The sequence below is a fragment of the Arachis hypogaea genome, chromosome 8 (genome assembly GCF_003086295.3).
Source record: "Arachis hypogaea cultivar Tifrunner chromosome 8, arahy.Tifrunner.gnm2.J5K5, whole genome shotgun sequence".
In the NCBI taxonomy this organism is placed as follows: Eukaryota; Viridiplantae; Streptophyta; class Magnoliopsida; order Fabales; family Fabaceae; genus Arachis; species Arachis hypogaea.
Genome location: NC_092043.1, coordinates 38,330,159 through 38,357,987, shown reverse-complemented (window position 1 = coordinate 38,357,987; position 27,829 = coordinate 38,330,159). Strand labels below are relative to the sequence as shown.

General features: G+C 34.9%; 2 protein-coding genes across 2 annotated transcripts; one reads left to right on the top strand and one right to left on the bottom strand.

Annotated features, from left to right (window-relative positions):
* The first annotated feature begins 14,125 nt into the window (after positions 1 to 14,125).
* On the top strand, positions 14,126 to 16,226 carry LOC112707346 (DNA-directed RNA polymerase V subunit 7). Its single transcript, XM_025759038.3, has 2 exons — positions 14,126 to 14,477; positions 15,513 to 16,226. Exon 2 carries the CDS (start codon positions 15,517 to 15,519, stop codon positions 16,057 to 16,059), a length of 543 nt encoding a protein of 180 aa, XP_025614823.1. The 5' UTR covers positions 14,126 to 14,477; positions 15,513 to 15,516; the 3' UTR covers positions 16,060 to 16,226.
* Positions 16,227 to 16,762: 536 nt separating this feature from the next.
* LOC112707345 (double-strand break repair protein MRE11) lies at positions 16,763 to 24,536 on the bottom strand. Its single transcript, XM_025759037.3, has 20 exons — positions 24,114 to 24,536; positions 23,459 to 23,549; positions 22,617 to 22,736; positions 22,441 to 22,509; positions 22,258 to 22,349; positions 21,685 to 21,787; positions 21,489 to 21,596; positions 21,326 to 21,388; positions 21,146 to 21,217; positions 20,757 to 20,834; positions 20,369 to 20,431; positions 20,211 to 20,271; positions 19,881 to 19,963; positions 19,300 to 19,413; positions 19,056 to 19,133; positions 18,713 to 18,784; positions 18,373 to 18,599; positions 17,874 to 17,958; positions 17,471 to 17,662; positions 16,763 to 17,182 (listed from the first exon to the last, which is right to left on the bottom strand). Exons 1-20 carry the CDS (start codon positions 24,419 to 24,421, stop codon positions 17,150 to 17,152), a joined length of 2,112 nt encoding a protein of 703 aa, XP_025614822.1. The 5' UTR covers positions 24,422 to 24,536; the 3' UTR covers positions 16,763 to 17,149.
* Positions 24,537 to 27,829: the final 3,293 nt, after the last annotated feature.

The window sequence follows — 27,829 nt, the reverse complement described above, 5'->3', positions numbered from 1 at the left end:
TTAACTATTCCACCTTTTCGATAAAAGCTTAGAATCTTTTTATCAAGCAGCTTAACTTAGTGCTATAAAGTATATACTAAAATGAATGTTCACTCTGAATTCGAATTTTAATTTCTTTTTTTCAATCTCCAAATTTTACAAACGTCGATCAAATTAGTTTTTGAGACAAATTTTAGTATAAAGATATTAATAATAAAGTGATAACATAGACAATCAGATCTCAAAACATGTAAAACCACCAAATTAAATATTATCTTATCTAATAAATTATAGATATGTATCTGATGCTAGTTGACAGCAATTGACTGTATTTTTATTGATTACCTAACAAAATTATTTTCACTTTCCTCTCGCTCTTATTCCTAGGCAATATCCCTTGTGTCTTTCTTTTTCGTAAGTTTTAATTCTTGTAATGCATGTCCCTAATTAGGGTTTCTCTCGTGAGTTGACCTACCACTACCATATTCCCATTGAAACCTTTTGACCCATTATTTTTTTCCCTTTTTTTTTCTCCTTTTCTTATCATTGAATACCTCATCTCGTGGGTGTTTCTTGCTTACTATCCTATCCTCTCATTATTGTTGTTGTTGGGTTAGTTCAATTAGTGTGGTTTTCGGCGATTGAATAAGAGATCAGGAACAACTATATTCTTTAATAATCGTGTGCAAGTTTTATTATTGGGTTAGCTCATATTATTCAATCCTATTGAATCTTGTTAGAAATAAGAGACTAAATCGGAGAAAGAATTTGTGTATTATTGAGTGTATTCAAGTTGTCTGAAATGATACAATATAATAGGATATTTATATGTGCTAAAAGAATCATAATAATAAAGACGTAATATTCCATAATAAATATTCAGAGATACTAAATAATTCTAATAAATGCTAATTGATCTTAATATATTTTGATACCCCCCTCAAACAACTTGAGTTTGAAACTTATTTAAAACAATGAAATAAAAAATGCATAAACTGATAGAACAGGTGCAGATGGAATTACCGGAAAGAAGTGCAGACAGAACTGTCGAAAGGAAGCGCAGATGGAACTGCTGTTGTCTGAAGGAAGCACAGACGAAACTGTCGCTGTCTGAAGGAAGCGCAGACGGAATTGCCACAAAAAATGCAGATGGAACTGCCACAAAAAAACACAGATGGAACTGCCGAAAGAGTGGCCAACCGTTAAAAAGATGGCGAACGGCTGGAAAACTGTTGAAAAAGTGACAAAGTGTAAAGAGATGGCAAACTATCGGAAGGTGACGAAAAATATATGATTTCTCTATGAGAATAAGTAAGTAGTGAACGAGCTAATCGGTTAGGTGAGTAAGCATCAAAGCATTGATAAAAGAGAAGGAAAAAAATAGCACGGAAGAAGAAACAAGAGACTAAATTGGAGAAGGAATTTGTGTATTATTGAGTTGTATTGAAAAGTACAATGTACAAGGGGTATATATAGCCGCTAGAAGAATCAAAATAATAAAAGCATAGAATCCTACAATTAATATACAGATATGCTATATTAGGGGTGGCAGGAGTACCCGAACCCGCGGGTACCCGACCCGCCCCAACCCGACCGGGGCGGGTTTAAACCCGACCCGAAGCGGGGCGGGTCCTGAACGGGGGCGGGGCGGGGTCGGGTTCATGGTAAACCCGCCCCTACCCGCCCCGGAGTGTACATATACTCCCTCATATATATATTTCTCTTAGCAATTAGGGTTGCCTCCCTCATACCCCTCATACCCACCTACCCACATACCCAAATCTCAGAAACACACACAACACTCACTTACCCAGATCCCAGAAACCCACACAGCAGCAACCTTGCTCACCGCCTCCGTGGCTCACCGCCGCTGTTGCTTGCTTTGCTCAGTCGCTCACCGCCGTCGTCGCGCAGTCGCTCACCTCGCCGCTCTCCCTCACCGTACTCACTTCGCTCGCACTTCTCTCGTTGCCGTCACTTTTCTCGCTGTTCGTCTCTTTGATTTGCAGTCTCCGGTCCTTCCTTCCTCTGTCGTCGTCTCACTAGTAAGCAGCAAGAACTCCTCCTTTACTCACTACTTACAGCTTACTGGCTTGCTCTTTGCTTCTTGCCTTCTCCAGATTTATTTTTTGTGAGTAGATTTTATAGTTAATTTTTTTTTATGTTAGAACAGTTAAACTTGCCTTTTCATTAATATTATGTAAATTGTTGACGAATGACGGAGGACTTCTTTGAGTACAATAATTATTGATCTTGAAAAATCCCTAAATGACGATATAAAGAATGATGTCCTCAGCCCTCAGGAACTTGTTGGCCCTGCCAAGGTCCTCTCCTTTTTAAAGAAATTAACATTTGCTAATCTGAGTTGATTTATGTACTTCTTTAAAGCATGAGCTTTGCAATTTATTTGAGTAATAACTCTAAGTTTTCTTACTTACTAGCTAATAAGAATCGGCCTAATTTATGTGTGTTGGCCTTATGTATCTTTATTTTTTTAAATCAAAGCATGTTTGGAAACTGAAATTATCTATTACTTCTCATTTTTTATGTTAAATATATATCATATGGCTTTCCTGTTTAAGCATTGTTTATGGCTTTCCTGATTAATATTTTCTAGCAATCAAGATACTTGTAGTAGTTATAAAATTGAAGGCTGATTATCCATAATGCCATGTATTCTTTTGGAGCTGATTCAGAGTCAGTCACTCTTGTGATTTGTGCTTGATTAGTTATAATTGATTTCAATCTAACACCATCAAGTCATCATGCTTGCTATGTATACACATGAAATTTATTTAGGTAATGAGTGATTCACTTGCTGATGTTACAACTTACATTTAGCATTGTTGTATCAAATTTGCTTATTAAATTATTAACTCATTGACTGTAAATTTGTTACTCTTATTTTATACAATGAATTTTATTAGAATTAACATTGAATAAACTTAAATTTTTTAAAAAGTTAGTTCTTGTCAAGCTGGTTTAAGTATTTAGAGAAGAGACTACAGTGTGATATATGATGCATTGGTGCTAATTTGTTTTTGGTTTTACTTTTAAAAAGATTGACTAGGAACTTGGAACTTGGAACCAGACTTGTAGAGTTTGCACTGGTCTTTTGATATAATTGTGAAATTTTTGCTGGGATAACACTTGATTAGTTGTGGTTAACAGGTAAAGAGTGGTGAGATTGGTTAATAGGACTCAATTTTTATATATTCTTATTTCTTAGCATGAGGCATTACTAAGATTAATTTTTTTATTTATTATTTTACAAAGTAAGAGTTAGAGTAACTATTTCTGCATAGTTATATAGTAATTTTTAATTGCATCATCATTAGAGTTATTTTATTTGTTGACCATGGAAACTATACTTATGCAAATTGTTCAATTCTAAAATAAGTGTTAGCTGCTTCTATTTTTGTTTATCTTTGTTTTGGAATTTTAATTTGGTGTTGCTTTCTTTTCAATGGTATTGCTGTTACTTCTGAAAAATTATTTCACCTTTTTTTCAAAAACGGTGCCAAGTTATTTGATAAAACTTTGTGTTTACTGATCATAATGCTTAATTTAACTAGTTTTTATGCTGTGTTTTCAATGTAGGTTTGTTAAATGGTGGAAGAACAAGAATAATGATTGAAGACTCTTTTGATGCAATTTTTTTATTATGCTGTTAAATTTGTAGTGATTAAACATTAATCTTTTTTTAATTTCAAGTTATTTGACATTGTATGAATCTTATGTTTGTATTTTAATTTAGTTATGAATTTTAAATTTTTATAGGGGTGGGTAGGGGCGGGGCGGGTACCCGTGGGGGCGGGTTAGGGTAGGGCAGCCTACTACCCGCGGGTAGGGGTGGGGTGGGTAGTAGTGGAGTGCAAGGACGGCGGGGCGGGGTCGGGTAGGGCAAAAACCCGCCCCTACCCGCCCCACTGCCACCCCTATGCTATATAAATATAAATGATACTAATTGATCTAAATTGATTCTAATGATTCTCTAACATCCCCCCCTTAAACTCAAGTGGGAGCTAAAGATACCATCTTGAGTTTGGATAACAGAGTCCAAAAATGAGTCGGATGATGAACTTTCATGAAGATATCAGCTGTCTGATCCAGTGTTCCAATATCGATGAGACGAACAATATCAATAAAGATATGTTACCGAACAAAGTGACAATCAATCTCAATGTGTTTAGTGCGTTCATGAAACACGTCATTATGGGCAATCTGAATAGCACTATAGTTGTTACAAAAAGAATAAGTAGGGGACGATTGAGGAGCACCCAAATCTTCGAGAAGCCAATGAATCGAGACAACCTCAGCAGTGGTGTCAGTGAGAGCACGATATTTAGCTTCTATGCTTGGTTGACCAGTGAACGTTTGCTTCTTAGCACACCAAGAAATGAGAGCGTCGCCAAGAAACAAACAGTAACTAGTAGTAGAATGACGATCAGTGGGATCACCAACCCAATCAGCATCTGAGTATGCTTGAAGGGACAAAGATGAATGGGCAGAAAAATAAAGGCCATGAAATAGGGTGCCTTTGATGTAGCGAAGAACTACCGCATAGTGAGTAGTACGAGGAGCTGACAAGAACTGGCTAAGTACATGAACTGGATAGGCAATGTCTGGTTGGGTGACAGTCAAGTAGACGAGACCTCTAACTAACTGTTGATAGAGTGTAGGATTGTCCAAAACAATGCCATCCATAGGGGTAAATTAAACCTGAGGCTCAAGGAGAGTAAACTCAGTGCGACTATCTGTAATCCCGATGTGAGCAAGAAGATCTGAAGCATACTTAACCTGAGAGAGATAGATGCCATCATCTGTGGATATGACCTCGAGACCAAGAAAATAACTGAGAGAGCCAAGATCTTTCATCTCAAAGGTACGGTGAAGGGAGGCTTTGAGATCAGAGATACCATCAACATCATCTCCAGTAATGATCATGTCATCAACATACAAAAGCAGAAGAACAACTGCACATTCACTTTTACAAATAAAAAGCACATTCTCATGAGGGCTGCAAGTGAAACTGAGATTGTAAATAGTGGTGCTGAACTTTTAAAACCATTCACGAGGAGCTTGCTTAAGACCATAAAGTGCCTTGCGAAGGAGATAGACTTTGCTAGAAGGACAAGGATAACCTGGAGGTGGTTTCATATAGACCTTCTTTTTCAAATCTCCATTAAGAAATGCATTCTTCACGTCCATCTGACTGAGAGACCATTTTTTTACTGCAGCAATGACAAGAAGAGCTCAAACAGATGTGAGACGAGCAATAGGAGCAAAAGTCTCTTCACAGTCAATACCATACTCTTGTGTACAACCTTAAGCAACTAAGTGTGCCTTATAATGGTCAATAGAGCCATCAGAGCGAGTTTTGATCTTGTATACCCATCTACTGTCCACAACTTCCTAATTAGAAAGAGGATCAACCAAATTCCAAGTGTGTGTTTTTTCAAGTGCCTGTATTTCTTTCTGTATTGGTTGTTGCCAATTTGGATTTGTGGAGGCGTCTCTAAATGACTTAGGTTTATGTTGATGAAGAATAGTAGAAAAACAAGGATAATCAAGAAGATGAGGAGGTAAATTTCTTACCCTAAAAGCATGAATGGAAGGAGGAGGCATGACGGTAGGAGCAGGATTGTCGTCCGGTCTGGAATCATTGGGAGATGGAGAAAGAGGAGGAGCAGGAGGTTGTAGAGAGTGACCGAGATAGAATCTGTAGAATCATCACTAGAAAAAAGGTCAACATTGGGGTTAGTGAAGAAAGGTGACTGGGTAGGAAGAATGGACTCAAATGAGCAAAATCGAGAAAACATGTGATGTTCATAGAAGACAACATGACGAGATATACAAATACTTTTAGAGAGAGGATCCCAACAACGATAACCCTTGTGTTCAGTGCCATAACCAAGGAAACAACACATGCGAGCTCGAGGTTCAAGTTTACTATGTTCATGAGGTTGAAGAAGAACGAAACAGACACAATCGAAAACTCAAAGAGAACTGTAATATGGAGAGGTATGATAAAGATGCTCAAAGAGAGTATCATTACCAAGAACAGAAGAAGAAATTCTATTGATAACATGAACATCAGTAAGAACAGCTTCACCCCAAGTACGCTTAGGACACGGCGAAGAAAGAAACATTGTACGAACAGACTCAATAATGTTACAGTATTTGCGTTCAGCTCGGGCATTTTGTTGAGAGGTACCAGGGTAAGAAAACTCAGACAAAGTAACGTGTTCTGCAAGAAAGGCTAAAAGTTTGGAATCACGGTATTCCATAGCATTATCGCGTCGAAAAACCTTATTGACTTTGAAAAACTGAGTTTTAATCATAATGGCAAAGTTAATATAAATCTAAGGTAACTCATGACGATTAGTCATCAAATAAACCAAGTGTGAATAATCATCAACAAACACTACAACAATTCTGACATTTTACAGAGTTTCTGGGTCCATTTTGCGGCGGTCAAACCAAACGCTGAAAGATAGCCCGCGGGTAAACAGTTGGCAGCGGTTTTTGCTAACCGCTGGAATAACTGCCATGTAATAAAAATGGTATTGCGGTGGTTACAAACCGCTGCTAAATGGCAAGGAGCTGAAAACGACGTTTGTTTTGTGACGGTTGAAAACCGCCGCCAAAATGTCGGGAAACATATAATATGATAATTTTGCAGCGGTTAGAAACTGCCACCAAATGCAGAATTTCCATTAAAATTCTAGCTTTTTTTTATTATTTTGCCTTTTTTAAAATAGTATGTTTTGTTCAACTTTAATTTATTAGTTATCGATTAATTTAAAAAACTTCCAACCAAATAAAACAAGCAAATAACATAACAAACCAAATTATATATATGCAAACATAACTTATATAAAGAGATTGTCATAAGTGAAAGATTCAATATAAAGTAAAATTTGATAATTTAAAGAAAATAAACATAAATCACTAAACCAACTTAAATTAATAGTCTCTAATAACATTGATTGAAAGTCATTTTTTGTTGCAGGTCATGGTTGCCAGATGAAGATGGCCTTGTGCACGATAAGGTCGGTATATTTCCCAAATCATCCAGTGCTACAGCAATGTCAGCTAGCAAATTGCCTCCTTGCTGTTGGATTATATATCCCAAAACCCTCCCCATCGACTATCTCTTTGCCTGCTCTTCTTCAATCTTAGCAGTTAATTCTGCAATCCTCCTCTCATACTTTTCATTTTGCTCACCAGAACCCGATGGTTGTCCAGCAGCGTTACCAAATACTTGGGTGGGACATGGTCCAGCACCTAAGGCACGAACTCGCCTTGGGTGCTCCTTTCCAAGAACTTGTGCTAGCGAATCATTTTGTGAAAGGTGCTTAGAGGATTCATCCTACCTCTCAACATTCGCAATTGCTTCCTACAAATATACAAAAAATTGAAAAGGCATGATTTAACATTAGCACGATATATACAGTAATCTAAGTTTAAAATTCTTAGACGTTACTTACACTAACAACATGCGCATCGGGATGAATATACGAGCTATTTTTTTCTTATGAGTGATGATAAACAACTCTCTTCTACCAACGGGCCTTCCTTGTTCTTTCTCCTATATCATTGATATCGACACAATTTTGCAAATAATAACACCATATTTAGGAAGATTAATAAAAATCTCAATGCAAATAATTACTTATTATCACTTCGTCTTTTTTCTTGCTAATGTTTTGGATCCCCCAGTATGTGTGTAAAGTTGCTTGCTTCGATTTAAAGCGTTTTATTTACACTTTTTCTCTGAACAAATTACAGAACAAATATAAATGAAAAAAAGAAGGTTGAATATAAAATGTAAGGGGTATAAATATAAAATGTAAGGGGTATAATATATATACACATGTATGTTTTTGTGAAAATAATAAAAAATACTAAGGCTTATCTTTGTTTCTTCCTTCTGGCGATATTCAAAGAACCATTTCCATTCATTTTCTTCTATTCTCGACAGGCGATGCTCAAGATTTTTCTCAAAAGTACTTGTTTCTTTGTAATACTTATGATACAAGTTGTGTCTTGTATCCTTTCAAAGCTTTCCTATCATTTGCATAATTTTGCGCTTTATTTATCCTCTGGCATTGTCCTCATAGTGAAAGACCCACTGCAATTAGTTGTCATTGTCATTAACCAAAACCAACTAACAAGCATAAGACTCATAATTTGAAGAATATCCACAACCATTACAGGCTACTTTAAACTGAAAAAGTATAACACTCAAATCCAGTACAAGAAGTTGCAGTTATGTATAATATAGAAATGCTGCATAAACATGTGAAAAATGAAATATGGAAACTTAACCAGCAATTTCATTTACCCATGCAAAAATTCTTACACACAAAAAATTGAATACTAAATTTGCTTAATATGTTAAAGCTTAAAGATGTACCTTAATGATGTCATATGCATGTTCTTTCTTGGCTTTGTTCACGTGCTTCCAACTCTCTTCACATATGGAAAAGTTTGAATAATCAGCACCCAAACTCCCTAAGAAACCACTGAATAGTCTAATTGCTTGACCAATTGGTTGCAACTCTTTATTAAATGGGAGTAATATCTTTGTAGTGGGAGGAAGTGCTATAGCCTCCTTAACGCTCATCCTAGCCTCTTTTCTCACACCATCCTCTAAGAAGTGTATGAAAAATTACTATCTAATCATTGCACAAAAGATAAATAGGAGTAAATGATTTCAAAATAACTATTGACAAAAACAAAAGAAAAAAATATATCGATAATAGTAACATTCTAGTAATCTATATCTTTGCGTTTCTCATCGTTGTTTGGGCCTTCGGCTTCTTGGGCAGCAAAAAAGTCATCGATGTGGTCTTCAAACGACGAAACTTCATCTGCCTCCGGGTCGTAATCCTCATCCTCTAATTTATGATAAGCCACTTCATCGCAGTGCCGTATCTCTATGCATTCTATGGGATTTTGAAGGTCATCAGCTGTAGTTGACGGTGCAAGCCTTTTATCGTTGCGCGGTGCACGAAACGGTTCATTGATACGGGAAGCTGGAGCTTTATCAGATGAAGACGAAAATGGTGGTGCTCTATCACGTGGTTGCCCACGTGATATCTGAGCTCCTCTAGTCATGGATCCAACCTTAAGGCAATATGAAATCATTTAGAATTATATTGAACAAAAAGATTTAAAACGGTAATTGACCCTACGGTACATATAGCGGCGGTTCTAGTAAAACCGCTGCTAAATGCCAGGCTGATCGCAACCCCAACCACTAACCGCCGCGATATGCGTCGCAGGTTGTTATTTTGCCACTACAAAATTTCTGTCGCTATCTGCCGAAATTGTTGTAGTGAAAAACAACAAAGTATCGTGCTCCTCCCATACAAGCGGTGGGAGCGGGACCTCAAACATCGAAGTGGATAAGATCAAAAGGAGAACAAGCAAGAGAGGAATTATTGTGATTCGATAAGGCCAGTTGTTTGGCAGATTGACAAGAAATACAATCAAAAGCCTCATTATGAATCTAACCCAAAACACCCTGAGATATAAGAGGACACAATTCACCCAAGGAAATGTGAGCAAGACATTGATGCCATAAGTGAAGGGTAGATAGAGAAGAAACAGCACAAAGATTTGGCACAGAAAGAATATGAATATTCTCAAGTTCAAACAACCTTCCGACCTTATGTCCAGTCCCGATGATTTGTCCCGTTCGACGATCCTGTACATGACAACCAGAAATAGAAAAATTGACATCAAAACCGAGATCAACAAGTTGATCAACAGAAATAAGATTAAAGTTCAATTTGGAAATATAATAAGTATCAGAGATATTAAGATTTGACTGGAAAATAGAACCCTTGTGGGTCACGTGCAAGAGGGAACCATTAGCAGTATTGACAGAAGGTGCATTTATAGTGGTAGACAAAGACGAGAAAAGATGACGCAAAGGAGACATGTGATTAAAGCAACCGGAGTCAAAATACCATTTAGAATTACCTGGAGGAGTCAAAAAAGCAGCAAAAGTATTACCGTAAAGGGTGAGAAGATGCCTAAGAAGAGACGCAATATCAGATAGAGAGACATGAGTAGAGGTGGTAGATGCAGTAGTAGCAACGGGAGAAGCAGACACATTCTTGGAGAAATTGGTATGAGAATGATACTTGAAGTGATTAGGACATGGTGGGCGAGTAGGATAGGTAGTAATCAAATGTCACGAGAGCTTGTAGTAATGGTAGAATAGTTGTGGACAATTGTAACTAATGGAACTTTTCTGTTGGCATGTGCAACATTCAACAGAAGGACAGTTTGAGAAGAGGTGCCCAGAATGGTTATAGTTATGATAGAATTGACTCTTTCTATCTGTGGCAACAAAAACATCTAAGTTTTCCATAATAGTAGATACAAATATCAAAGAGAGGAGAGAAAACTGCGAATTCGGAGCCGAAAACGAAAAAACAGACGGCAAAACCATAAAGAGCTCACCAGCTACCACGTCAGATTTCATGTCACCAGCCACGTTAGCAGGAAAGGTGACACGTGGCGACATCTGAGTTTAATCGATTTTTACCAATTTTCATCCTTAAATGGTTCTAAAACTAGACCAGAACAGTTGATGGTTCATTTCATCGATTTTTCAATCGAACTAGTCGGTCTGATTTGATTCTAATAACTCTGAAACTCATAGAATGAAAACAAGGTGTAACCATTTTATGGTCTTCATTTATGGTAGAGATATTGAAGAACACTATGCTTATAGTGCCTGAACGTCTAAGCCGTACGCGGATCCAAGAATTTTATATAAAGAGACAAAAAATTAAAAACTCATATAATCAAATATTATATCATACGATAACAATAGTTTCTTTTATTATTTTTAATAACAATTTTTAAGTAATATATCAAAATCAAAATCAAGTTTTACTAAAAAAAATTTCATACATTAATATCATTTGTAATTAAAAATAATTTAAAAAAACTCATTTATATTAATTTTTTTTTGCATAGCACTCTAATTTATCCTTTATTATTATAAAGAATATAGCATAAATAATATAGATTAATTTTTCTAATATTTTTTTATAGCTTTAAAATAAATGAGTGAATATAATATATAAAATATATTCATATTAATAAATAATTTAGTTAATATATTTTGATTTTATCATGAAAAAAAATTAATATAATTTAGTTTTATGTATATATTTTTTTATTACATTCAGCTAGAAGTTGTTATAAAAATGAATAGATATAAGAATGAAAAAAATAAAAAATAGAAAAAACAATAAAAAAAAGTTCTTTAAACAAAGTAAATTTAAAATGCAATGAATTTGTTATAAAAATGAATAGATATAAGAATGAAAAAAATAAAAAATAGAAAAAACAATAAAAAAAGTTCTTTAAACAAAGTAAATTGAATAGATATAAGAATGAAAAAAATAAAAAATAGAAAAAACAATAAAAAAAAGTTCTTTAAACAAAGTAAATTTAAAATGCAATGAATTTGTTATAAAAATGAATAGATATAAGAATGAAAAAAATAAAAAATAGAAAAAACAATAAAAAAAAGTTCTTTAAATAAAGTAAATTTAAAATGCAATGAATGGGAGTTGAACTTATACTTGTAGCATCAAGAAACTACCAAAGAAACCATTAGACTAACAAATTTAATATAACACTATAGATATCATATAATATATGTAAGCTTTAAAAATTTTTGGGTCCACACAAGTCTCCTGCGTCTAAGGTATAGATATTAAAATAGGAGCCTGTTACTAACTTGAAACAAACGAGACTCTTTAGTCTTTGTAATGTCTCTTATAAGATTATTACTAAGCTTCTTGCTACCCGTCTTAGAAAAATCATGGATCATCTTGTAATTCCAGCCCAATGTAGTTTTGTGCCAAGAAGACAGAGTTTTGACAATATTATCATCTTGCAATAAGTTATTCATTCTATGCGGAATAAGAAAGGCCCAAAAGTTGGATGGCAATTAAGATTGATTTAGAGAAGACGTATGACATGTTGAAGTGGTCTTTCATTAAAGATACTTTGGAGGATATTGGTCTGTCGGGCCACATTGTTAACCTCATCTGCATGTGTATATCCTCAGCCAGTATGCAGGTTTTCTAGATTGGGGAGGCCCTTGAAGAATTCCTCCCAACTAGAAGAATTCGCCAAGGAGACCCCTTATCTCCATACTTGTTTGTGCTCTGTATGGAAAGATTGTCTCAACTTATTAATGCGGCAGTGGAACATGATTTCTGGAAACCAATTAGCCTAAATAGAAACAACCCAAAGCTTTTTTATCTGTGCTTTGCTGATGATTTGACAATTTTTTTAGAAGCTAGTGTGGAACAAGCTGATGTTATAAAAAAAATCAGAAGCCTTTAGCGAGAGCTCTGGCCAAAAGATTCAGCTGACTTTGATCTTTTTTTTTTCTCAGTAAACTTTACAAAGCAATTGCCATTCACAAAATATTTACATGTCCCTTAGTATTTTAATAAATTTTAGTGTAAACATTTGTTTAATAGTAAATATTTTTTTTTACTTTTTTTAAATATTTGTTTAATACTGAATACAAATTTTCGTAAACAAAATTGCTTAATTTTGAAGTAAAAGATAAAAAAAGAAAAAAAAATTGTGTATCGATAGCAAAATATGGAGAAGGAGAAGAATACATGGAGCTTTTTATGGTGGAAAAAGTATACTCATGACCTTCAAGCTCCAGGTATAGTTTAAAATTATAAAAAAGTTATAGGGGTAAATTTATAATATTAATTTAATTAATTCAAAGAATTGAATGCTCGGATATAATGCATGTTGACGCCAGCAGCAGCAACCTCTAGTTTTCATGGCCATCATCCTCTAGCACATGTCTTGAGAACATCCTTTTCCATTTCATCACTACCGGCTCCTTCTCCGCCTCATTTCTCAACACCACCCACTTCTCTTTCTCCTACCTCAAGTGAAGAGGAAGCAAATTGCATTAATTTTGGGTTTGAACGAAAACTAAATTAATGGATCTCTAACTATCAATTTTATATTTGAAATTTCTTCAACGGATCTCGTGGATTATTTTTGAAACTCTTCAATAACAATAATAATAATTCAATTACATTGAGCAGTTTTTGAAAATTATAAATAAAAAAAGAGAGTCAGTGGAAATCGAGTATCGCCATCCTCCTTTATTAACGGCACCAAACATGCCATTGAAGTTGGCGCTTCTTCCCTGCCTTTGAGAAAGACATCCAGAAAATAATGTTTCATGAACTTTATTTAAATGAATTGGGACTCGAACTTTAGAACGGCAACAAGAAACAACTATGAAGCGACAATGAAGTAGATTTCTTGTTCAAGATGGAAAGATTGTTGATGCTTCAGAGAGCGGACTCGACAGTATGACCTGCAGCGGCGGGTGGAGTTGCGGCTTTGGTGCCATCCATTACTGCGTTTCCATGGAGGCTGAGAGGAAGACCAAGTGACTTGACTCATAAAGCTGTATCTCTCCTCTTGAGTCTATTTGTATTGTGCTTCAGTCCAAAAAGATCCAAAAAAAAAATTGAGACATAGTTTTAATTTAACTTTTTCATAATCATTAAAACAAATCATAAAAATTGGATCAAGAATGAATCACAGCCACAAAATAGAATATTTTAAGTTAATCTTATAAGCTCTTCGATATAATTTTTTCACCAAAGACATTTCCAAAATACATTTTGAAAAAGTAAAAGTAGAATAAAAAAAATCTGTTAGAGTAAATTTCGGTGCTATGATTAAATAATATCATTGTGGGTGCTATTTTTGTTTGTAATAACTTGTAATTAGTTAAAAAATTTGTTTCGGCAAAGTTAAGAAAATTTAGTTCAATATTTTTGATAAATTATGTACAACTAAAAAATTGCATGTTACTCTTCTCTATGGTTGTCATTGGCTTTGTTTTCGTCCTTGTTTTCTGGGTTTACAATATGATCTACTCATTTCTCTCTCAGACACTAATATTTTTTTTTTATTACAATGGAAAGTACGTTATCGTATGTTATTATTTTCGTACAGGGTTACTAAATAGTAATATTAGGGTATGCCAACAATAATAACTGTGATAATAATACTGACCAATAAAGACAACAACAACGATAATGAAAATAATAATGTTGACCATTATAAAAGTGAGAGGGCAGAGGGGCTGGGTCTAGGCTGGAACCTTTGTTCTTTTGGGCCTATGGCCCATTTATGATTTAAAAAAAAAAAAAGAATGCATGAATAAAAGATCAAAGGAGACATTGCTTCAGCTTCAATCTGGTTGATGCTCCCCACAGAGGGACACCCCCACAAACCCTAAATCACCTTCTCATTCACCATTCAACCATCCACAGCGCCTCCATCCTCCATTATCCACTCTCGTCACTCATCACTTTTGTATTCTCACACACTGTCCACCATTCAAAACGCCTCAAGCTCCTGTGGTTTCGACGTCGTCTTCTCTAGCTCTCTCCGTTGTGGTACCATTTTCTGCTTCTATATTCTTTGCTTTTTTTTTTTTGGTCCTTGTAAGCTTTGATAATAGTTCTTCAGAGAGCGCTGAAACATGCATATAAGAAAAAGAAGAAACAAAAAACAAAAGTTAGGTTTCTGTAGAGAAGGAGTCCTTGCTATTTCCCCTTCTCTTTCCTTCTTCCTTGAACACTGCAGTTGTTAAGAGAATACAATAATTATTAGATTAATAACACCATCAGAATTTAAAAACTGGTTTAAGGAAATATTTTCTACTCTAACTGAAGGGGGAAAGGAAAATTGTGGATGCAATGTAAAAAAAAAACTATTTGGATTCAAGAAGCAGTACCTACCGCTGATCTAGGAGTTGAAGCATGAATTAGTCCCCTATTTTTTACAAAACTAAAGTCAGCATGTTAATGTTATTGTAAAAAATACATATGCATGCATGATTTATTTCAATCAATAGAAAATCTAAATACTAACCTTTGCATCACCAAGAACTATCTCCATTGTTATGTTTGAACCTTACTTATATTTAACTTGACAGGAAGGCTGAAACAATTCCTTCTTTCATGGGAAAAAAAAAAGAGTTCCACCATTCTGCTGAAATTTGCTTCTGATTTCGATTTTTTATTTTTTATACTTTGGTTTCTAACTTTGATTTTGAAAGGGAGCTATTTCTGCTGCCTATAATGTTAATTTGTAAGCACTGATGTAGGATAGATATGAGATTGTACTCAAAACACATGAGATACAAAAAGATTTGAAAATCCCTGTATACCAATTTGCAAAAAATCAAATAGGTTTCTCTTACACTAGTTAATTAGATTTGTTGGTACTTAGTTCTCGTTAATGATATCCCAAACTATAGGTTGCTACAACTTGGTTAATGCATTCAGCAATTAGAAAATAACTGAAGCATATGATTCAGCTGTTATTTCTTGATTCAACTGTAGGATATGTTTATATGTGTGCGTATGCATGTTATTCTAGTTTTGAATTATTGCTGTTGTATAACTTTCTGATACATGTATGGTCAGGACAATGTTTCTCAAAGTGCAGCTTGCATGGAATGTCATAATTGCTGCAGAAAACGCCCAACCAGAAAGCCTGATGCTTCAGAGGGCAATAATCATTCGTCTTCTGAGTGACTTTGCTGCAAAGAAGGCTTCGAAAGATCTTGGATACTTTCTTGCAGTCACAGTACTGGAGAGAATTGGCGAAGGAAAAGTTAGACAACACACCGGGGATGTACTCTTCCCTGTTGTCTTCAATGCCCTTACCTTCAAGATTTTCAAGGGTGAGGTTCTAGAAGGTGTGGTCCACAAGGTTCTGAAGCATGGTGTCTTCATGAGATGTGGTCCTATTGAGAATGCCTATCTGTCGAATTTGAAGATGCCGGATTACCGTTATGTTCCTGGTGAGAATCCCTGCTTCATGAATGCCAAAATGTCCAAGATCAGCAAAGATGATAGGGTTCGCTTTATGGTGATTGGTACTAAGTGGCTGGAAGCAGAGAGGGAGTTTCAGGCACTGGTTAGTCTGGAAGGTGACTACCTAGGACCAGTTTCGACTCTTGATGTGTAGTTAGGTTTATCAGCTCATGTTCATGTGGATTTTCTAACACCTTAAATATAATATTGTGGAAGGCGACTACCTAGGACCAGTTTCTACCGTTGATGTGTAGTTAGGTTTATCAACTCATGTTCATAAGGAATTTCTAACATCTTAAATATAATACTATGGTTTAGTTACTTGGTTCTTGAAAGCATGTTCATCATTGTTGATGTTATGTTAATCCATGAAGAACAAATATTAAAATGCAGGGTAGTTAATGTGTTCTTATCATATTTTATAATGAGGGAGTAATCAATTTGACGAGAATAAACTTTAAAAATTTCTAGAGAATTTAAGTGTTGGAGAAGAAGGAACATTTTTTGGAGATATTATTACAAGTGTGTGCAGTAAAACTTATTCATCTCAAAATTAAAAATTTTAAATCATTATTAGCGCTACTAAAATAAAATGTTGACGTCAAAATAAAATGAATTGGCACTAATAAATTTTAAGAACTAAGTTTTCAAAGTCAGAGTCAAATTTAAATTTCATTTTATTTAACTATGATTTTGCCGTTTATAAGTTCAATTTTAGTTTCAAATGTTAATTAATCAAGTATAATAATTCATAATTATATCAATAACTTACATATTCATCCATTATTTTGTTGATCAGCTTTTGCTGTGTTAAACATTTTAAACATTAAAGATGAAATTAAAAATTCAATCAAATATTAAAGAATGAAATAGTAATTTATACTAGAATTAACGTGACCGGCACAATGAAAATAAACTGCAGCGAGAAACAATATCTACAATCAAGATTCAAGAGTCCGGATATTAAGGTAACTTTAAATAAGATTTTACGCCAATACTACATCTAACCCAAAACTTAGGAGGAATTCTAGAGACAAAAATAAACAAAGGGAAAGAAACTACCCCTGTACTCTGCTTAACTAGTTTATCCTTAAACCCAAAAGGAGACCTTACCAGTGCACAAAACTTGTCAATACATATATTTTCTGTACAAGGAAATGCACCTAATGATTCATATGATATTACAACAGTATCTATGTATAAGGCCTGCGGAAATCGGCAAAATCGTATATAACAGTGTGTGTTCACCTTCTTAGAGCTCCATAGTTTTTAGTCACCTGCAATCATGATGAAAAGGTTTAGTTCCAAGAAATCACAAACTCCAAAGATGAGGATGTAAAATTAGAAGCTACAACTTTGAAACAAAAATTTTTTAATATAAACCAGATTTGCATTTCCATCTTTCCTATATTTACTCAGTCTCACGTAATCGATCAAATGGATTAGCAAATTACAAGGGTCCTCGTCTCTTCATACACACATATTTTGAATGGGAATAGAGGAAAAGTAACATATTACATATATCCTATCAGAAACAAACAAAGAGAAGCAGGGAGGGCACAAACCCGAGGTTGAGACTTATTTAATCTCTTTCTGGCATCATCGTCGTCGTCGTCATCATCATCATCATTGTTCATGAGCATTCTATGGATTGTCGAATTATCTGATTTCCTTCCACGTTTAGATGACTGTGTAGATCCTCTACCTCTACCCCTTGGAGCAGCCCTTTTTCTTCCCGGTAGATTGGATTCATTTTCCTATGCAATATCAGAGACAGGGATTCAACATAATCATTGAACAGGTCCAGTATGTTTTGATTACAAATTACAATCCCATGCAAACTTAAAACTGTCAGGATGCATATATCATACTGGCAATGACTGTATTAAAGAAGCACAAAAACACTTCACATTTAAGGAAGTGCAAATTAAGGAATTCAATAAACCATGAATTGGTGTTGGACCATACCAAACTGTCGCTTGAAGCAGAGTCCAAATTGTCCCCATCATCAGCTGCACTTTGGAGTGCAGTTGCAGCAGCAACTGATGCAGACCTGCATTATGTCAATGAAAACCTTTCAATCATTAAAATCTAGGATCAAGGCACACCATCACTGGAATATCAAACTTTGGGGGGGGGGGGTGGCGGGGAACATTAAGCCTGCTTCAGATTATTTTCTTTCTTGTGTCCTGGAAGACCTTGTCCACATTGGCCAACTTACATGCCAGAACAGGGACACATGAAGAAACTACGACATAAAATATTGAAAGAATCACCTAGTAGAAAAAATTCTGCTATATCTGCTTATTCAGGCATAATTACTGGTATATTCATAGCTCAACAAGCAATTAAAAATGGGAGTTACTACCCTCCAGACATAGTATTCAATTAAAAAACAAATGTCTATTATATAAAAATTAACATCATTCTCTTTTAAACGAGTAGGTTACTAGGTTTGAGTCATAACCTTTGAGATGAGCGAAATGCTCCATCAAGAGTTGTCTGTTTCATCGTGCTAGAACCTCGGCCTCTGCCTCTGCCTCTGCCCCTCCCTCTTGTTGGATTTTGAGAAGCACCAGAGGACCCTTTCCTACCTCTGGTGCTTGGCTTTGAGGTGGATATTTGCATGGTATCGTCGTCATCACTAAAGGAAACTGCAGGTCCAATTCCAGAGGTGCTTCTGCCTTGAAAATCCTAGGAGTTGGAGAGAAAATTACCAAGAATAAAGTTTGTGAATAACATTGCCTACCCAGAACCTAGCTTTTCCATCACTATTGCAATAGTACCATATGATATGTTGGGTTTACCTCCATTGACTGATCAGCATAAGTGAACTGTGTGGGTTCCTTAGATTGTGTGGATCTTTGTTTGACACGTTCCTAGAAAACGAGAACCGACACAATAATTAATGACACGAGAAAATGTATGTTTCATCAATCAAAGATCACAGTGATCCATACCAACACATACTAAGGTCCCAATAATTGCAATACTGCAAAGAAAATTGTGATGGACAGAGCCTGGAAGGACACAAACAATTACACTCCTAGATAATATGCTAGAATGCTATGTCATGAAAGCCTCGGTAACATCAAGGCGTTCACCCCAAGGCCATGTTCATTAAACATTAAAACAAATGAAGCTTCTAACCTCTAAGCACTCTCCAACTTTAACAATTAAATCTTCCTCATCGAACTTCATGGTATTTGAATCCTTAGCAATTTTGTTCTGCAGAAGCACAATAAATCATTAATGAGAAGAGGAAGGAGTATCACATGAACACAAATCGATAAGAAGAAGAGACAAGGTGAACTACAATGTGAACCAGATCTACAACATAGCAAATATCAAAGACAAAGCCAAATGGCATTTAAAAGCAAAATAGAATCCTCACTCTTGTTTCATTAATATTGCTTTGTACACACACGTAAAATGCATTTTTGTCATCCTTGTTCACAAAATTGTGTAGTGCAATATCCAAATCATTGACAGGAAGTATCTCCATTTTCTGCAAAACCATTAAACGTAAGATGTATTAAAAAAATAAAAATAATAAAACAAAAAAAAATCGAACCCGCTGCATGCTCATATTTATATTCCTTATCTTCAATTAAAACTCAAGAGAATCCAGATACAACCAAAGTTGTCTGGTACTATACAACTAGCAAATCAAGCTTAAACTAAATAATAGGAACTTAAGTCAGGCTCCCAATCAAATTAAGAAATATGTGGTAGGAATGTCACTGATTTCTTGTTTCTAATTATGACTCTTTTTTTTTCGGTCATCAAATCCTTTAAATTTTGATAGCAAAATTAAAAAAAGTTAGACTGTGGAATAGAATATAAAAACACAGTAAATAATATTAGAGAGTGAGCCAAAGTTATCTACTTGGCCGTACATTATTGAAATAGCAAGTACGCATAGAGCCACATAAGGAAAGATCAAAATTATTAAAGTACTCAGTTTCTAAATACCAGATTATTTTCAGCAACCAAAGCCTCTATGTTCTGTTGATTTAATTCTTCTGGACGAAGTCGTTCCGAATCATCAATTTTACCTACAAAAGAAATTAACAAACTTTATTCAGGCCTTTTTAAGGTTAAAAAAATGGCATTATCAATGTCAAATATCTCACTTTTCTAAAGCAGGAAAAGAAAATAAGAAAAATAAGAAATATGCATTTCCAGCTAAAAAAATTCTCAAGAATCACTTTGAGAACAATAAAGGATGCCTACATTTAAATTGTAACTGGAGGATACTTCGCCATCACATGAACTATGAAAACAAAAACTATTCAAAATTACCTTCACCCTTTGCCTTTCTTGTAGCCTTTGAGAATATAAGAATATCTTGTGGGTTTGCAACCTGATATAAGGATAATAGATTCTCCATCACTAAAATAACCCTCGAGCGAAATGGGCAATACCACACTAATTTAGGAAGAGTGATAGACATCAAATACCTTCCCCACATATTTCTGCCCAAATCTTTGAGGATTTATAGTCATAAATCCAGAGTAATCTACCTGCATATTACATTATACAAGTCATGCCAAGAAACATTGTTTAGTATCTAATGGGGCTAGATAAAGTTTAATAAGAATGTAGTTTAATTAAATGAACTCTATACCTTTTGAAAGATTCATGAATCCAACTCCCGTGTAATAAAAATGTTTAATAAAATGAAAATTACTATTTTTCCTAGGGAAAAAAAGTGACCAAACAGTACATTTCTAGAGGCATTTTGAATTGCAGATCAATCATCCTGGTAGGTGAGAAGCGAAACAGAAGGAAATGCACTCAAATACAGAAGTGATATTGAAGATTCATTGTACAGTATATACAAGTTACCTTGATACGTATTAATGGAAGCTTGAGTTCATCCCTGTTGACAGCCTTCTTCCTAGATTTCTCTATCAGCTTCACCACCTACGTAATCTTTTACTATGAAAATACTGTTGCTATACATATGATCAATGGTCCAAAATACAAAAATTATTTGGGGAATATAAAGCTAAATTCCTTTCAGATATGCCAATTTATATCACAAGTTCACAACAGACTAATATATTTAATCATAAAGTATCCACCAAGTGGAACGAAATAGGAAAACTGTAATCAAAAGGAACCAATATACGAGCTTCCAGAGAGACAGAGTAGAGAGAGAGCAACAAAAATGGCACAGCAATATAAATGGCAAGGAAAACAAATTTTCATCTAGATTTAATAAACCCACATACCACTTTGTCCAAGTGTTCAAGAATTGAATTTTGATCATTGGGATCAATATCAGCTTCATCTTTTAGTATTACCTGAAATTATGAAGATTTGAATCATTAGCGAAGAACCATAAGATAGTTTCAAAAGATGGGTTCTGTAGCAATTGAATGTATTCTTCAAAAAGCAGTGAGAAATCTCACCTCTGTATACTCAAAAGGCCTCACAGACATCAAAGGTATCTTAGTTGGACGATACTGATTCCCCTATCAAGAACAATTCATTCAAGCACTTTGTGAGAACTATATAAAAAGATGGTAGCTGCTTCCATGAAAGGGATGTTTATATTGTCATTATATATGCAACCTTAATTTCTAGAAGAAGTACATGCTTTGGCTTAGATTCTCCATCAATAAGTGATGTGGCAACTGATGACCCAGGTTGTGAAATGTGAAATCCCATCCCTGGAACTTCCTGAGGAAAATTAAAATCCATATTAAGTTTGCAGAACACAGCATATATCTATCTGGACGTACTTGCAAAATATAAATTTTTAATAAACCTGCGGATCAACCAAACATTCATGCTCATGCCCCCACACAATGAAGTCTAGGAAACGAGGCAAAAAGTGCTCATTTATTGCATTTTTTGGATTTGTTTTCACCCTGCATACCATAATTTGGGGGCAAAAAAGGGTCAATTATCAAGTAGATTAAAATCTAAAATTATATGTTATAGACCATAAACACGACAAAAAAAGCATGTCTTATGGAATAGGATTAGGCATCTATTTGGTGGAAGGGCACATGATCTTTTTAAAGGAGTTTCTCTGACTCTGAGATATGCAGAGCAATTGAAAAACTTTTATTTACTTTTTTCTTTTCTTCTTTTTCCTGTCTATTCCTATGTGATTTACCGAACTCTTTCTCTGTGTTATGTGCACTATTCTTTTTTTCTTGTTAATAATATTTCTTCTTTATCCATAAGAAAATGGAGGGAAAAGATGAAGAATTCCATTATTCAAAGTCAAGTAATCAAATATTTCATGTTAATCACACATTTTGGGACATGTGAGTATGTGATAAGTGATATTAAACACAATCTATTTAAAATGCAGGCAGGAAAGAAGCATAACCTGTTCTGATGAAGAACCAGAATGTTGAACCAATCAGAGACTTGGCATCCTTCCTGAGATTCAGGTCGAATCCATTGCACAGCATGTGGTGTCTGAACAAGATAAAGAATAACGAACCATGTGACACAAGTGTACTCAAATTAATAGATGAACAAGTCAAAGCAAATTTTATTGGCAGCGTACTTGAAACATCCTATTAAGTCTTTCATCTCTAATGTTGCCCAGACCATATAAAGCTACAGCTGTTGAACCCTGCAATTCATGAAAAATATAGCTCACAACAGAATGAAACATGCCATTTTTCTTCTTTTTTCCAATTAAAAAAATGAAAATAAGTTTCTTATGCATTAACAAGAAACCTTCTTGATAAGAATAGGGTGGAGAGTGATCTGACCAACACCAGAACCCCCAAGAACTGTTTTACCAAAGTAGTTGACTAGATTACATGCTGAGAGAATATCAACTGCAGAAAGGTTGTCCTGTCACAATCATTCAGTGAGGAACACACTGGTATTTAAGAATGGCTGTATGCAGATTACAGTTGCATTCAGAAAATATCAATCTGGTTAAGTACATTGTAGCTAAATTAAGAAGGAGGAGGGAGGGGAGGGGTGGGGAGGGGGGTTTAGAAAAATTAGGGTGCATTTGATTTGCATTTTCATCTCAGTATTTTCTGTTTTCTAGATTTGTTTGAAGGAAAAAGAGAAAACAGTAAAAACAATAAAATCCTATTTTCTGTTTTCACTCCCTGTTCTCCCTTTTCTTAAAATTCTGAAAACAGAAAATACTGAAAATAAAACAGAAAATGAAAACACAAACCAAAAGCATCCTTAGTTTCTAGGTAGATGATTTCATTTTTACCATGTCAATAGAAACCATACAAACAAAAAGAAAAAGCAGAGACTGTCATCCCTTTGGGAATTACATATGAATTGCTTCTAGGAAAAACGCAAATAAGAACTTTACATTGTAGTGGCTCAGACAGAATGTTCAAATGTTTCTGAGTGCCAGCTGCCAAGACAACTAGCCAAAACCTTTCTCTATGCCATTCTAAACCCATCATGCCATAATGCACCATACATAACAATCAAAATCTAAAACTAACTTGGTAATTAACAACATCAAGTAGCAAGGCATCTTCATCTGATGCCATTTTAAAATTTCAAAATAAACATTGAAACATAAGAATGCTCACTCATACCACGCCTGCAGGATCATCATGGTTCCCATGAATGGTGAATACAGGCAAACCAACGTTGAAGTGAGGATCTTCATAATTCACATGACCAAACCTGCCCCAAAATAATAATTAATAACAATAAATTTCATGTTTTTCTTCAGGAATATTACAAATAAAAACCCAAATATCCCTTTGCAACCAAAGCCAAATCTCAAATTGAACAGCACAAATTCAGCTCTACCATGTCATGAAACCACTTGAAGGTGCATGAATGGTTATATTTCTAATACTTCTAAATTATAGGACGTACTTGCACTTCAAAAGGAACAATCAATGAAGGGCAAACATTATCACATATATGTTACCTGCAGCACCATTGTTAAGGAACGGTACTTTCTCAATAGCAAAGAAAAATAGAAACGGTTCACTGTCTGCTTCAGCCGATTCTAAAAGAAGCTAATATACTAATTGTTTTTCCTTTAATTTCATCTGAGAAGCACAACAAAATGCATCATTTGCCAAACAATACTCACTTTACAAAATGCATCAAATTTCTTAGAGCAGCAAAACGCATAGTCAACCTTCAACATGCACTTCTTTTTTCATTAGCGAAACTTCAAAACGAAACGAGAGAGAGAGAGAGAGAGAGAGAGAGAGAGAGAGAGAGAGCACGGACGAGTTCTGGAAGTTGAGGGTCTGGTCGCTGACGACTTGGAAGGGGACGGGATTGTCGTTGAGGCAGTGGCGGCGGAGGATCTCGATGGCCTTGACGAGCGTGGAGCGAGAAGGCTTGTTCTCGTGGAAGAGGTCTCCGGCGAGGAGGAGGAAGTCGACGCGCTTTTGTTCGGCGATTGAACAAATCTCCTCGAAGGCTTTGAAGGAATCGTGCCGCCGTATCTCGTCCTTCTCCATGTACCCGAGATGGCAGTCCGTCGCCACAAGTATGCGCACCGTGTTTGATAACTCCGACTCTGCCTCCGCCATTGTTGAAGAAGAAGCTCAGCAAGAAGGAGGTGGAGGACTAGAAAGTAGAAACAGTGAAGTTGCAGAGCGAGTTAAGTCTCAATTTTGATCCCCGATACAAAACGACGTCGTATTAACGCTGGGGTTTTGCCCCTTTTTTTTATCTTTTTTTGGTCAGAGGTTTTTACCGTTTTACAGAATGGCGCGACCTTTCATATTTTTTGTTTTTTGGATCTGATTATTCTGTCGCTTTTTATATTTTTGGGCAACATTTTTCGAGGCACAAGGCCCAAATCTAACCCAACGGAGGCCTAGCATAGATGATATATGCCAATGAGCCTTAGCTCACAAGGCATTTCATCCCCTCCCTATCACAAAGATTTCGGGCTCAACTTCTACCAATAGCAACTGAGGAAGAAAAAATGGTAAGCATACGAGGAGCGTGTAGGTGTGTGTTGTACCTAGGATTTGGGGTTATCTAATCCACCTGAAGTACCTAGAATTGGGAGTTGTCCAATCCACTGACAAAAAAAAAGATGATATATCTATATGTCTCTTGTAAGTTGTACCTGTATTCAAATCTCAGTGGTTAGATGTTATTTAAGAATCTATAGTGTGTACCCATATAGTATGTGTGAGTGTGTTGTATGGGTTTGTAAAATATTGATGTAATGTCTAGAATTGAGGTTGTCCAATTCACTTGACAAAAAAAAGAATAAAAAATAGTTTAATTATTATTTATTTTGTATTTTATATCATGTTTAAATCTTACTATATTAGTTTTATAATAATTGAATTCTATTTTTTTATTTTACTAATTTTTTGGTTTTAAAAGATTTTTTTGTTTCCAATGGTATCCCTCAATCCCACATGCTAAAGGCTAATCCTTCATTGATCTGAACTCCATTTAAAATTCTGTCGTTGGCCAATAAGTTGACCACTCGACCAACCCAAATTGATTATTTTAAAATAATTTGATCTTTAATATGTAGGAAAAGGTAACAAAATCCAAGCCCTAGCCACCAAAAACACTACAAGAAAATACCTCTATTGCCATGCTTTTAAAGCGTGACAAAAAGCTGAAAAAAGCGTAGTGATAACTTTTCGCCACACTTTTTGAACTACCGACATGTTTTTGAAAGGGTCACGTCTACAAGCGTGCCGGTTACACTATCACCACGCTTTATTTTTTGTTACGCTTTTACAGATTGCCACGCTTAAAAACGTGGTCATATGTGAGAGATATGGCCACGCTTTTAAAGCGTGCCAATAGAGAGAAATACAAGTGTGGCCGTATGAAAAAATATAGATACGCTTTTAAAACATGACTATTGGTGACTATTGTACAATATAACCGCTCTTTTAAAGCGTGGCTATAATTACAATAAGTCAATTTGGACTCTAACTTTTTAATAATTTTTTATACCATATTGGCTTGATTAGTATAAAAAAGAAAAAGAGAATCTGCTGAATTTGTTATTTTGTCAAACTAAACAAAAGAAGAAGTTACTTTTGTGATGAAAATTTTGGTTGATTCATAAGAAGGGGTGAAAATGGAACTCAAGGTTCATGGACGTTGTTCACTAGAAGGAAGAAGGTTGATTCTGCCAATGACAGCAGCTCTAAAGGTCAACTTGCCAAGGCATTGACTGTGCCTCAACTCATGGCAATTAGTAATTCAGTTTTCTTTTTTGATAATTAGAGAATCATGATTCCTGATTTGTATTGTAGGATGTTTTTTAGAATATCTTATGATTTAAGCAATTGGTTTGAGATTGATTTTTTGTTCTAGCTGAATTTTTGTTTTGTATTGTATTTGGGTCTAGAAAGGTAGACTTTTAACAATAGTTGAGTTGGATCTGTGTGACAAATTGTGAAATAAGCCACTTATGCTTACTTCGTAGGTTAGATTGCCTGTATTACAACTTTTGTCCTACGAATTAAGGGATGCCCTTCAATGGTATTTTGATCTAAGCTGTTTTGATGGTTAATTCATTTAGTTTTGGCTTTGATTCAGGTATTGGTGCAACAACTGGTGCTGGTGTATATGTTCTTGTTGGAACCGTTGCTCGCGAGCATTCCGGCCCGTCGACGATTTCTTTCTTGGTAGCTAGATTTGCAGCTGCTCTTTCAGCTTTTTGCTATGCAAAGGTTTTTGCGAGTCGCTGCCCTTTTGCTGGAAGTGCCTATCATTAGTGAGACATATGGCCAGTATAAGACTATCAAAATACTCAGGGATGGCGAACAATGAGCGAAATGTAACTGTATTGCAACGTTTACAGCTATACCAATATTGTTTTTCTCATTGGTCTATTTAGTATGACTAAAAAACTACAAAGGGAATATGAATTGTTTATGTTAGTTTTAGGGTAGTGTTGTTCTTGGTTAATAATGCAAGATGAGCTACCAAAAATAATTTACTTATGTATTGCTACAAATAGAGCCACATAGTTCTGTAATATTCTTTTATTCATATAATTGATTAATACAATAAGAATTCTGTCGGTTAAAATACTGCATATAATGCTCTATTTACCATCCCAGAGTTTTGTTGGAGTCCTATGGGCAGTATAAGTTTCATGAACAAATAAGCCATTACCATATAAATTATTGATTTTTCTTTTTCACATTAATAATTGAGATGCATCATATACTATACTTTAAACCATTTAAACCAAAGCAAATGTTCATTTTACTATAATTTCATATGGTTATTTCCATTCTAAAGTGGATGGTTATTTTGGACATACTATTTGTCTTTTACTTGATTTCTTGGATTCTACTTGCACAATCTTCTCAACTTTTGCGATGTGAAGGGTGAGCAATCTAACAAGATAAGCAATGAAGGTTCATGCATTGATCACATATGTTTATTTCGTATAAATGAGATGGTTATTCTTGGTGCAAGCAGAGTATTTTTTTTATTTCAACCATTTAATTAGAAAGATAATAATTCTCAATTCATCCAAATTTGTTGTGGTAATAAATTGATTGTATACATACATGTATCAAGACTTTAAATGTGTTTATTGAAACCAATCATCTCATATATATTTTATTTCGATTAAAACTAATTACATTTTTTATTTTATAATGGTAGAATTTATTTTCATAATTATACTTATTTATTTCATTCACGTTTCATGAAAAATTCAATTGTTTAGTCCTATTAGTTGTTTGTAAATGTGTTGGATTATGCAAATTGATAGTTATAACAACTACTATGAAAGGGTAAAAAAAATAATTATTTTTTATTAATTAAGACCCGTATTCCTTTTTCAATTAGAAAAAAATATCTTAATTTTATTGAAACGTGTAGTAGTCCTATTAGGCAAATAAAAAATTAAAAGAGAAATTAAAATAGGCCGGATGTTTATTATTTTACTAGGTAGACTGATAGTTATTTTCATTCTAATTTAGATGTTTATT